We start from the raw sequence: 14,139 nt of genomic DNA, 5'->3' as shown, positions 1-14,139 counted from the left end.
GTTCAGCTGTTTCTTCTCCTGTTTGACCATTCTCTGAAATTTTGTTTATGAGATTTATGTCCTGCGTTCTACAATTTTCTTCAGCCATTGATCTGGCAAGGCCTTGACCTCTAACAAGCTTGGTGGGCTTCAATTCTATGTTAAATTCAATAAGCTTTGCAATCCATTTAGTCCTTCTTCCATCGGCATCAGGCTGCGCTAGGACATCTTTTATTGAAGCAGAGGGTACATATGCAGTTATCTTGGAGTGCAGGATGTAAACTCGGAAAGATTTCAAAGACTTGATAAGAGCATATGCTTGTTTCTCAATGATATCATACCTCAGCTCAACATCCCTTAAAGTTTGCTGAAAAATGCCACTGGATGCTCTGAGCTTTCCTCATCTGCTTGCATCAAAACTACTACAAGGTTGTCATCAGAGGTAAATGAAAATATATGGAACTCCTTGCTGTAATCTAGGTTGATTAAAGTAGGAGCTTCCACAATATCTTTCTTAATGGATTCAAAGGATTTTCTTGTTGCATTGGTCCATTTGATTTTTGACCCCTTTTTCAACATGGAGGTAATGTGTTTTACAAATTCTGAAAATTTTTGGATAAACCTCCTTACAAAATTTATCTTGCCCAGATAGGACTGGATATCCTTCTTTGATCTCGGGACAAACAAGGTCTGTATTGCTCTCACTCTTTCTGGGTCGATTCTAACACCTGCAACAGAAGCAACATGTCCTAGCAACTTGCCTTCTTGTAAAGAAAACTATGACTTTTTAGGATTGACTGAAATCCCAAACCTTCTGCACTTCAAGAACACTTTCTTCAAATGTTGCAAATGGTCTTGATGGCTGCTAGAGTACATTGTTATATCATCGAGGTATATAAGGACAAACTTATCCTTCTCTCCTACAAATGCTATATCCATAGCTCTCTGAAAGGTGGCTCCAGCATTCATCAGTCAAAAAGGCATCTTGGAATACATAAAAGTGCTCCAAGGAGTGGTGAATGCAGTGTTCTCTTGGTCATCTGGATGTACAACAACCTGGTTATACCCTGAAAATCCATCCAGGAAAGACATCACTTTGGCTGCTGAGACCTTCTACAGCAAATGCTCCATCTTGGGCAGGGGATAATTGTCTTTCTTAGAGCATTTGTTTAAGTTTCTGAAATCGACACAGAGCCTGATTTCTCCACTTTTCTTCCTTACCACTACCAAATTGGTTACCAATTTTGGATATTTGAGAGGGACTATGATTTTGGTAGCCAATAACTTCTTGATTTTCTTTTCAATCAGCAGGAGGAACAAAGAATTTATTGGTCTCAGCTTCTGCTTAAAAGGGATGGTGTCTTTCTCTAAAGGGATTTTATGCTGGATGATCTTTTTACCATATATTTTCAGGTCGCTATATTCCTAGGCAAAAACATCAGCAAATTGCCTCCTTAAATTGCAGTACTCAGAAATTTGGACAGCAGATAGATGGGTGGACAGATTTATATGTCTTGGATGCTCTGGACTCCCTATATTATGCTTATAGACTGCAGATTGATCCTCTTTTTGGGCAGCCTTATAAGGCACATCATTTTGGTCAAACAACTTTTCTAAAGGAACTAGGCCTTTAGGTATATGGTTACTGGGTAGTTGGAAAATGCTATTTTTACCAATTTTGTTTCTAAGTTGGGACTGGGGATTTTCTTCTAAGGCTTCATTTTCTTGATCAATTTGCATTTCAAAGAATTTGTAAATGACTTGCAGAAACCTATTCACTTCATCATCATCTTCAAAAATTTCCAATGCTGGACATTATCGGGCAAGGATGGTCTATATTTCATTTGAACTTCATAAACTAGTCTGGGAGGCATGGGAGGGGTGAACATGCTAGTAGACACAACAAGAGAATCAATAAGCTGATTTTTTACCCTAGGGATGTAGGAGATACAAAAATTGTCAAAAGAATCCTTAAGTCTCCATACCTCATCTCTATATGCTTTCAGCCTTGGGTGCTTTACTTGAAAAGTTTTGTTGGCTTGCTGAATGATAAGATCAGCATCTCCAAACACCTTTATGCTTTTGATTTCTCTGTCTTTAGCTGCGTTAAGGCCCAATATCAGAGCCTCATACTCTATTATATTGTTGGTGACTTGGAAAGCCAACTTAAAAGACAGATTTGTGCTTTCTTGTTTTGGAGATATCAACACCACCCCTGCTCCTGAAGTCTCTCTTGAACATGCTCCATCAAAGAACATTTCCCAAACCTGACTTCCTTACTCTCCCTCGGCCTAATTCACTGATTTCTTGATCTGCATTGAGGCCTCCTGAGATTCTTCTATTTGGAGTATACATGCTCCAAAGTCAGTGTCCACAACGTACATAGGATGATTGGAAGGATTCTTTTCATCACTGATGATGTATGCTAGTTGTGCTTCTCTGTACAATCTCCTATTTTCCCCTCCAAAAACTGGGACAGTGGCATAAGATAAATCATTTTGTAATGTCCCACCTAGTCTCTGAATCCACCCTCTCAACAACAGCATGCCAAACTTAGGGGGGACATCTGCCACCACAATGTCCATCATCATGCTTTTCATGGGCAACTGAGTGAGGGAAATGGCTAAATCTTTGATCAATCCTAGACATTTGAATTTTCTTGAATCGAAGGAAAATAGATCATGATACGGTCTGGTAATATCAAGTCCCACTCTTCCATGCCAGCTTTGGGCATTAAATTATGGCTACCCGTCTATGTCTAGTAGGTAGTTGTGGAGGATTTTGTCATGAATGGTCAAGGAGACATAAAATGATGGGAAATTATCATCAGCACATTTAGTCATTGGACTAAGCACAATTGTAGGCTTATCATCTTCCAAATTGACATAGTCGATGGAGGTTCATGTGGCTTTTAGCTCAAGAGCACCAAGGATAGGCTTTCTAGACACTTCACTCTTTACAAGTTCTATCAGAGGTACAAATATTTTTAACTTCTGGACTTCTGACTCAAAGCTGAAAGGGGAAGGGGACTTGTCAGGACCTCTTACCTCTTGAGCTGGTGCTTTGAGGATGACTAGATCAGCTGCTAGTCTTTTCTGTCTGAGGTTCTATTTCTCTGTCATGACAGTAGCTCTTATGGCAGGATTCTCCTTGATATTGTTTGCTCTTGACCTCAGATTATATCTTTGCTGTTAATCAATCTATAGAATAGCCTCTCTGTCCCACTTTTGATTGGTTTGGTCTTGTAGTAATGATTCTTCATAGGAAACCAATGTCAAGAAGGTAGCACTGCCTTTATCTTCCATGTAATGAATTTCATCCTCTTCTTCAAACTGCTCCTCCTCCATGACTACGTTTTGGAAAGGGGCTTTAACCTTTTGTTCTTCATTTGCTTCTTTGACCCTCTGAATGATCTGCAATTGATCATTTGCTCTTCTGAATGGATTTGGATTTCTTGGAGCAAATGTGTTTTGAAGCCTTGTCTTCCCAGAGCTCTACTCGACCTTCAGCTTATATATGTCAGCAGCCAATGACTCTATCATTTTAGTCCTTTTGTCTAACTTAGGCTCTGAAGATGAAACAGAGGAAGAAGAAGCCTCACCTCTATATCTTCTTCTATTAGCATGACTTTTGAGCTTTTCTGCAGCCATGCTATTAGATTCTACCTCTAGGGCTGCATCTTGCATTTCAGCTAGAGTGGCACATCTTCTTTCTCTCAATAGTAGGCAAAAATCAGAGTCAAAACCATTGACATGGGTGATTTTGGTAGAGGTGGGGGTAGGCTTTACTTCAACTGGTATCTTACTATACATACGATTAAATCTTTTATTAAACTTAGGCAATGATTCCCCATTCTTCCTCTTGAGGTTTCCAAACTCGGTATGGTAATACAGCAGGTCTTTTTTATTTCCCCAATGCTTCAAAAATACATCATCTAAGGCTTCAATTTCTGCTATAGACCTTGGGGTCAATTCTCTGAACCACTTTCTAGCTTCTCTGGAAAAATATTCTCATCCGCACATCATCTTCACTAATATCTAGGTTATCAGCATAACTATAAAAAGACTCAAGGTGTTCTTCAGCTGTTACTCCCTTTGTACCAGTAAACTTAGGCATATATTTCTGATACTCTCCTGCGGGCATGGCATTCAAAGGAACAGGCAAGACCAGGGGTCCATACCTAGCAACGATAATTCTTTCCATCTTTGTGGGTGCCTGTTGACCTGCCATGGCTGGGGTAGGTGGAAGGATACTGGCAGATTGAATGGTAGGAAGCAATGAAATAGGTGACAGAAATGAAGGAAAATGATGGACTATATGGGAGGCTTTCGTTGGACTGAGATCCAAAGGGGAACTAAATGCACAAGGATCTTTATGAATCTCTATAGGTATTTCTTCACTAGCAATGCTAGGCTCTAGATCTTCAAACTGTAAATTCTCAGCTATAATCTTCTCTTGCAGAGACACATCAGATTTTTTGGGCTTACCTGATCCTGATGCTGCTTTCTGTGATGTTTTCCTCTACTTAACAATCTTCTCAAGGTCAGGCACTGGATCAGCTGGTGATTTCTATGGATTTCTTCGAGTATGCCTCACAAACTAAGCCAGGATTGTAATGTGGAGTCGCCAAAGGTAGGTCTTCCAGTAGAGTCGCCAGATAGATGATTACAACCAAAAGTGTGTCCAGGCTTTGTTTATCATCAAAGCTGGAACTGTTTCATTCTCCCAAGGAAGCTGAGCTTCAATCTTCTCTCCCTAGCAATGGTGCCAATTAATGTTATCACCACAAGAAACTCTCCTAGGTTGTAGCTTGGAGATGCTCGGGAACATAAAAATTCAACTTAATGTTGCAAATGGATGAATGGAAGGAATGATGCTTGTTCAAGCCAGATAACCACTTCTACCTTGCTTACCCCCAGACATGTGTGAACACCCCCAGACTACAAGGCTTTAGACCACCAATTACTCACAGTTTAAGAATTGGGTGAATATAGAGAATACTACCCACACGAGCAGATGCACAAGACCTTGTGATGGTCGGTTGCAACCAGTAAAGAGGTCTGCAAATCTAATTCCCTAATGTACAGACAGGATGAAAGCTCTCTGTCACTAGGTGAAAAGAAACCCGAATAACTCATTGACTGATACATACAAGACTTTAACATAGAGATAGAATGACAACTCCTCCAACGCAAAACATCAAGAGTTCAGGAAAACAGCATATCAGGCACAGCCTAGAATAGACTAGAAATGGAAAGTGAGCAATTAAGAGCAAAATAAACTTGTATTAACTGGAATTGAAGACGAGATGTTGCAAGTACCAAAGCAGTTATAGTCTCCAGAAGTTTAACCCTACATCCACCATCAACCCCGATTACATCTTGTTTGTGGGTATATACAGAGTTCGAATACAAAGGCACTCGGCCATTCTAAGTATGGAGGGGTCATAATTGACCATCGACTGCTTTAACTACTGGATGGAACTTTTAAGTGCGTTTTCTTGTTGTGGTGGATGAATGTGATCTTCTCCTGCACTCTGCTGTCCTCTCGGGCGGGTGGAGTGTCGTGCAGAATGAAATTCCATAACTATTTAATGCATTCACCTACTTGGGCTCTGTCCTTTTCTTTCTCAGCCATACTGTCTGTTGAAGGCAGTTGTTAAGGAGGAAATGCACTTGGTACTGAAAACTGGTAACCTTCGTCCTTTCGGGAGCATGGAATGGTTAAGGTACATGGACTGCATAGTGGGTGGAATAGTCGGATGGCAGAGCGAGACTGACCGTCGGATTAAGGAGATAAACAGTCGGGATTGCTTGGCTGAGGGCATCAGGAGATATGGGAGAAGGGCGAGTGTGGGCCGTTGGATCTCAAGCGGATAGATCCAACGGCTATCGAACGGACAAGACGCATGGGAGTTAACGGGCGGGGGCGAAGGATGAGCGGTAAGTGGTATTTCCCACACCACCGTTGATTGTTGGGCATTAAAGGTACAATGGAGGGTGATCCCACTCGGCGCGTGACGCATGGCGACGGAGGAGAGGGAAAACCACCCTTCCATCGTGTGTTAACGCCCCAACACTTTGTGGTCGCGGGGAGAGCGGACGTCGTCCAATCGTGATGGGGGGTGATCAGACGGTAGGGAATCAATCGAGCAAGTTTTTCGTCGAATGTGACGGGGAACCGCTAGATCAGGGTGCGGTAATCGACGACCACAATAAAAGGCGACGATGGGTTACGGAGTGTGAGATCATGTGAACATGATTGTATGGGGGTTTAGGTTTTAGCTCTCACACTTGAGAGAAAAAAGATTTTTTATATGACTTTTAACAACAAGCCTAGGAAATGGAAGTGAAAGGAGGATGAGTGAGGTGAAGGGGAGGGTGAGAATGACCGGTATAGGCCTCCTTTGAGCAAAACCAAGGACCAAGCTTACTTCAGCTCCTTGAGTATTAGCAATATCTAGCAGAGCTAACAGGAAGGAAAACTCCAGAAAGGTGGTAAGAGTAGTTATAAACTTATTTCATCTTCATCTGAGCTCATTTATGCTTTTATTGGACGATGTTACCTATTCGGCTACAGACAGAAGACTATGATGGATCGGTAACATTTCAAACAAAGTAAAGGTCAAAATGTTTATAATTTTATAGAGGAGTTTAAGAAACAACCATTAGCATTGAATGTTCCATTAGACACTCCTAAGATGTTGATGAAATATATTGGCTTTTTGCATGGTTATTTGTGTCATTCATTGCTATAATTTTGAACCTAAATCTCTTGATGAAGCTAGTGTGAAGGTTGTACATCTTGAATGCATGGGGGAGCATGAGAAAGATGACCACCGAAAGAGGAAAGCAGCAGCTAAGAGAAGAGAAGAAAATCCCTCTTGTACCCATTGTGAGAAATAAGGGTATGATGAGGATCATTGGTGGAAATTGAATCTAGAATTGAAGCCTAAGAGGAACTATAAAAAGAAGAAGAAAATGACAGTTTCAACTGTGCAACAAGACCAAGAGTCTGAATGAGAGGATGACGAGAAGATCACCGCTGCAAGATTTACAAGTGTTGGACCAATTGACCTGGGATTAGACTCAGGTAATGATATGAATATTGGAGCACTTGGAATTGTATAAGATGGACCTATTGACATAGGTTCTAATTTGGGTGATGAGACAAATATTTCAACGGATGTTAGTGCTAAAAATGAGGAGGAAACCAAATGTCGCATGACTCCAATAAATTGAAGAGATCAACCAAATAATTCAGGCGTAGAATATGGAAATGAATGAGACTCCTACAAAAATAAGAGGAGGAGAAAAAAAGGTTGTAGTGTCAATTACAAGCCAAGGAGGAGGCCTTGGAAAAGTTGTAATATAAAAAGCCTAATGTAAAAAGTGATTCTTCAATTTCCTTAAGATATGTCTTATCATTATCACTTATTTCTTAAGATATGTCTTATCATTATCGCTTATTTCTTCGAATTCATCAACTGAAGACGTAGTATATCTATAAGTTACAAGTTCCCGTAAATATTTAGCAATGAATATAGGTTGCATGTGTTTGCTCCAATAAAAGTAGTTTATGCTAACATGTTTAGGCAGTACAATATTGCTTGCCGCTATGAGCAAAGTAAAAAAGAGAGAAAGAGAGATAAAATGCACAAAAAACACAACAGCATCCCCAAAAAAATGACACTGAACCACCACTACAAAATATTTATTTTATTAATGTTTGAGTACCACAAAATATGTGTTTTATTAATATTTGAGTGCAACAAAAAGCTAAGAAACTTAATTCTATCAAAACTTAAACAAAACTCCTTCAAAACTCTCACTTAATATATTTTCTCAATGAATACAATATCTTTTTGAAAAAAAGTAATATAACTTTCTTTACACCACTTGTAAAGAAAAATAAATAAAATATCTTTAAAAAATGTTTCCCACATTTACCAAAATAAAAAAATTAAAAATTAAAATTCATTTAAAAAATTCCTCTCATTAAAATGTGCCTGAAAAGAAGAGTCCACTAATTCTCTCTCCGAAGCCTCTTCTCACTAGTTCTCTCTCCTAAAGCTTCCTTTAATGTAAAGGATGGCTTTAAAAACTCCACGTGAAACTTTAATCTATTTCTCCTTTTGGTATGTATTATTATGAATACGTGTTCGCATGTTGTACGTCAAATCAAATACAATGAATATAATCGGACAAGCATGCTCAACTGAATGAATAAAAAATGCATATATGCAGGTTCAAGACTCCGAAGCACTCTGAACATTGTTACTTCAGCGCAGGTCTGAACGTTGTTACAGATATTGCACAAGTCTCCAGGCAAGGCTCCACACGAAGATGTTTCTCATGGTCAAATATTGCACGCACAGTCATTCACATGATGGTCTCATAGGTAATGTAGGAATCTAGGAAAGCTCTATCCATTAAGCTCTGCTCCTACTCCACACGGATGACTTTTGGTTTCCTGCTCCCCACAGACAGCATCCTATATAATTTCTTTTATTTTGCGTTAATAAATTTCACAATGTTGCTATGTTGGTTTGGGCTATGGATTATTTCACTGGTAGAGGGTTTTAATCATGTATAAGCATAAGCACTAGCACTATGTAACTTGATATAAATTTTTAGTGGTTATTTAAGGTGGAGAGTTTTAATCAAGTAAAAGCACTAGCACTATGATCCTTGATATGGATTTTTTAGTGGTTACATAAGGTGTTTGTGCATTGTAAAATACTCAATTTTTATGAACATGGTATCAAGTCTCATTCGAAGAGTTGTCCCGATTGTTGATCTATATCATAAAACATCTACTACTACATTTCTTGACTTTGTTAATTAAATACATTTTGTTCAAGTATACTATTCCATTGCATTTGAAATGATATTTTCATTTAGAAATGCTTTTCATTTTACTTGAAAATGTTTCTTTTTTCCAAAATAGAACCTTATTTGTTATATCTAGAGTTATACACTATAAATGTTATTTTTTTAGAAAGTTGACATTTTAATTTTCTATTTTCATTCCAATTTTCCTACTTTTTCTTGTCTACATGTGTTGTTTTATGTGTTATACTCAATATCAAAATACATGTGTTGTTTTTATGTGTGATAGGCAATATCAAAAAATTAGGACAAAAAACCAAAAAATGTTCTCTATTTAGTGTAATATATTCATTGTATGTTTTATGCAATCTCAACAACTTAGAAATAGAGATAAAGTTTTCATTTTCTAGGTAACCTAGCAAATATTTAGCCCCATTGTTGTTGAGTTTTCAGGATTTTGGTTTTGAAATTTCAATTGTTTTTATATAGAGACAGGTTATATCCTTTTCACATGCAAGGGAGATAATTTTAGCTATAAGTAAACACTTCAAAACTTCCCATTTTAGCTAATTTGCTATCAATTTATTAGTACCTAACTTGGTTGAGAGTTATTTTATTTATCAAAGGCTTCAAGTTCAAGTCCCACTTTTCCTCAAGTTAGAGTTTGGGAAACTTCATGTCATTGGGAATGCATTTCAATCAAGTTATAAATTTGAATTACGGTAAAACAAATTTAATGTTCCCTTTTTATGTTACTATTTTTCATGCAATTTTAATTTAAATTTAATGTTCCCTTTTTATGTTACTATTTTTCATGCAATTTTAATTTAATTTATAAAGTAATTTACGCTCATTTTATAAAAGTATGTAGATTTATAAGTAATTTGTTTGTAAAGATAAACATATTTGTTTATAAAGGTGAATATATAAATAAATTTAGAAAAGCAATAGAATTTTAGTTTACTCAAAAAGTCATTTTACAACTCTCACCACATGGATGATTTTCTATTTGCAACATAGCACTTTGATCATCCTTTCAACATTTTTTTTAAATGACATAAATTTTACATCCAAAATATATTTTCAGTATTACTATTTTCAAGTATTAATTTTTTTGAGAACTCTCTATCCAAAAATATATGTTTCATATTTCAAATGTATTTTGCTACATAATTCGTTATAAATACTTAAATGATATTTTTTATACAAGTGCAAACAAATTCTTATGAAGATACCATGTAAATGATGTGCTAAGATGTAAAGATTAGATGTGCTAAGATGTAAAGAAGTGTACAAGTTACATTGGGGACATTAAGGCTGAAAAGATAGTCGAGTGAGGTAATTATAGAAAAAAACATATTCAACCATAAACATTCTAAACTCTCTCCAACCATAGAACATATAAACTGCCCACAAGATCATATATATAAACTGCCCACAAGATCATATATAGACGGCCGACAAGATCATAAATAGTGTTGGAATTTTACAGGTGATTATACGTATCAAGGTATTCTCTTCCGATAACATTTAACCAACATTGTTTTTCACAATACAAATAACATTTTTCACAATACAAATAATGTTATGACATTAATGATGTTAACCACGCTTAAATATATCTCTCCAGATACAAGCCTTGGCTGAACTTGTAGTAACCTAACCAACACTGTTAACCGGTTATTCATGAAATATTCTGTATACAATTGTAGACACATTGATAATAAGCTTTCTAAGGATCCATTGCAACTGCATATTATTTAGCTATATATACATGCTTGGTAAACTATATATGTCTGAACTCCTGACAACCTCAAAATTACAGTACTGGATATAGCATACTCAAGGGCATTTAGGTTTGTTGTCATGTGTCTTCATGCTGGCATAACATGCGCAGAGATCCTGGTTTCCATATGTACCAGGAGGAACACAGTTGCATTTGGCACAGCATGTACCACAAGCTCTTAAACATACATTCTGGCGGGATGCTTCTTTGCATCTTTCTCCGCAGGCGGCATTACAATCTGGGTTGACCGATCCAGGAAACAGTTAGTGATGAAAAGGGTGAACGTAACGTTAAATTCATAAGAAAAATCTAAAACAAGAAACAAACCATAACACCACCAATAAACTAAACACCACCAATAAACTAAAGATGTGCCTGGAATTCACACCAAATAGCTAAAACATCCAGAACAATAAGAGCGAGATTAAACACTGAAGATGGACTTGTGATTAACGACAACAAACGCCTAAGATGAGCCTTGACTTCACTAGAGAATGTACAAAGCAATAACAGCATCAACAACAAATAACAAAGGCCTAAAACGAGCTTTCGAGTTCACCAGAGGAGTTGAAAACAACCGAAGTAACAAGTACAGAGGATATCAGAGATAAGCAATGGCTATGAGCATTGAATTTGAAAAACCACCTTAGCAACAGAAGCAATAGAAACAATAAATAACCTAAAAGACAAGTCGTGAATCCACAAGAAAACTTAAATCATCAGCAATATAGGTAGAAAATGTTGAAGCAGCATTAGCCGCGATAACAATAAATTGATGCCTAAGCTAAGCTTCGAATTCACAAGAAACAGTTCTAGCAGTTGATTCAACAATTATAGAAAATATAATATCATGTGTGCATTTCGGAGCATTTACCTATGGTCTGCAGAAGCCTCCTATTCATTGCATGTGTTTGCAGCTGGAATCGGGAAAAAAAGGAGATTGTTATATATGTGTAAAAGCCGGGCCTCCTAACTACATCTATGAATGAATTATACGGATGTAATAAAACTCAAATAGAGGTTGAGATATAATCACCCCAACTTCTGTTAAAGCTCCAATATCAATAGCTTCGGCATACATCTGTAGACACAATAATTATCATCTATGAGTTCATCTTCAAGGCCAATCAGATATTTTTAACAAAATTTCCAAGTAACAGATGTGAAAATAAGTATCACAGGACAACATCCCTTCAGAGAAGAAAGAGTTGTATTGATAAGCAGGTAGATGCAAGTAGCTTCTTACCGGAACAGCCAGTACTATCATCAGAAGATATATAACAGACAAACAGCGTGTAGAAGCCATGAGAGCAGGTATTGTTGAAACTCAGATATAAATGAAGATGAAAACTCAGATATCAATTACTTATCCTCTTCTAACTCTATGATACAATAAGGTGCAGGATGCTCTCAATTTATAGGGAGCAGAAGAGATCGGCAAATCTGTCTTCCTACCATCTTCCTCCTTCTGGGCGCTTTCCTCAAAATATCAAGGTGGCTGTGACTGTCATCCTTGTCATCACTTGATCCCATTGTGTACTGCGTACTATTGGTTGATTGACCATAATCAATTCCCTAAAGTGGAGAAAAGCAAGATTTTACTTTTTAAATTCGCGAGTTTGGTTGTGTATACGAATCCAACACGTTTGGGCCAACCTGAATACAACTTGCATCGTTTCGGTTCACCAATCTCGAGTATGCTATCTGTTATGCATTGTAAGTTGCGCTCTGCACTGTAAGATGAATCTAGGCCATTGCGAACTGGGCCTATCTTATTCGCTGTAAGTTGGATTTAGACAATTGCCAGCTGGGGGTGTCTACTGGGCACTCTAACCTGGGGCACCTTCTCTGAACGCACCAAAATATTAATGTGGTTTATGAAGTTATTGAAGAAGCTTCAGCCGGAAATATCCAGCAGACTACTGTTTTTTTTAATAACTGAATGCATGAGCGTGCTTTGACAGCATCAAAATATAAATTTAGACTATGAAGTCATCCAAGAAACTTCAGCCGGAAATATCCAGTAGCATGATGTTTTTTAATAACAGAATGTTTTAGCGTGCTCTTACTGCACCATATTTTATGAAGAAACTTTTGCCGGAAATTTCCAATATTATAATGCTTTTATAATAGTGAAACTTTTATACCAATCGAATGTATCATTGAAAATTATGCAATTTGATTATCTCGAGTGACTTCAGGATAGCAGGTAAATGTTGTTACCCGATGTTATTTTTGTACTAGATTGGTAGCTAGTAATAGATTACTGTTCTCACTCTTTCTAGAATATTTTTATTTCATTTTATATTTTTGTTTTATATAATATATATTGACGAAAATTAGTTAATGTTACAAGTTTGATGTAATTATTTTATTCTTTCAATTCATTAAAAATACATTTAAAACAATTAAAAATTATAAAACTAAAATTGTATAACTTATTAAAAATGGTATGACTCCAAATATGACAGAAAAATTATATACTCCTAGCTAAATTCATTAATATATAAGAAAACCACTCAAAATAACAGGGTTTTTTTTAAATAAATAAATTACATACATTTTTCTAATCTCTCAAATGAACCTGTGACAATTGAACAGATTTTTTGAAATTTGTTCTTGATATGATATGCTATGATTTAAAAAATTGGTTTACAGGTTGGAGCTTTCCACATGCCAGCTATCCTCACAGTAAATTACATTTGCTGCAATACTGTCGAGCAAGCTTACAACTTAAATAACGTATTTTAAACTTTTTATAGTAAAAAAATTTATTGACAAATTTTAATAAAAAGTTATATTTACTAAGTTTAATAAATTTATTTATATTTTTCATAAAATTCATCTTAAAATTACTTATAGGACCAATGATGTCGCTGATTATGTTATATTATACCATGGCAATATTATCGGACTAGCTCCCAACTCATATAACGTGTTATAAACATTGTATAATAAAATAACTGTATTCATGGTTTTTAATGGAATTATTTACATTTCCGCCCAAAAATGAATATAAAACCTAAGTTTTTCCATTCGACAGGGGGACAAAGAATGAGTGGAACATAGATCGAGGAGGATGGAACCTTCCGCTCAAGAAATTTATGAGGAATCTTGAGATCTTTTTGGAGTTGATTTTTCATTGTGTCAGAAACATCTCTAGTTTATACTCAAATTAATCAGAAAATTTTGGAGTTGATTTTTCATTGTGTCAGAAACATCTCTAGTTTCTACTCAAATTAATCAGAAATTTATCGTGAGTCTGATAATGACAATGGATTTCTTATATAATTATCTATTTTTTGTCAACCTGTATAATTTTTTTTTTATGGGATCATGAGGAATCTAAAAGATTCTCAAATGACCGAATTTTGACAATTTCAAAACTAGGTTGATTTGTCATCTGATTACTAAAATTTCAGTCAACAAGTGAGAAAGAATATTTGGGTAATCTTTGAGATTCCCAAGGATCCAGATTTTAATGGTGCAAACCATTTCTTCAGCAGATGTGGAGGTATAAGGTGTCTTGTGTAAATGCATGTA

General features: G+C 36.4%; 1 protein-coding gene across 2 annotated transcripts; it reads right to left on the bottom strand.

Annotated features, from left to right (window-relative positions):
- Positions 1 to 10,596: 10,596 nt before the first annotated feature.
- On the bottom strand, positions 10,597 to 11,973 carry LOC149212997 (cypmaclein-like). 2 transcript variants are annotated; one of them, XM_089390694.1, is made up of 4 exons: positions 11,843 to 11,973; positions 11,633 to 11,677; positions 11,471 to 11,513; positions 10,597 to 10,834 (listed from the first exon to the last, which is right to left on the bottom strand). In XM_089390694.1, the coding sequence occupies exons 1-4, from the start codon at positions 11,900 to 11,902 to the stop codon at positions 10,653 to 10,655; spliced, it is 330 nt and encodes a 109-aa protein (XP_089246820.1). In that variant the 5' UTR covers positions 11,903 to 11,973; the 3' UTR covers positions 10,597 to 10,652. The 2 variants fall into 2 exon arrangements, with proteins under 2 accessions (XP_089246820.1, XP_089246821.1); XM_089390695.1 differs by having other exon boundaries at positions 11,639 to 11,677.
- Positions 11,974 to 14,139: the final 2,166 nt, after the last annotated feature.

The sequence above is a fragment of the Pinus tabuliformis genome, chromosome 1_1 (genome assembly GCF_031772625.1).
Source record: "Pinus tabuliformis cultivar Carrire ecotype Pingquan chromosome 1_1, CPIR1, whole genome shotgun sequence".
Taxonomy (NCBI): domain Eukaryota; kingdom Viridiplantae; phylum Streptophyta; class Pinopsida; order Pinales; family Pinaceae; genus Pinus; species Pinus tabuliformis.
Note: the sequence above shows the minus strand (reverse complement) of the source record. Positions and strands in the feature narration are given on the sequence as shown.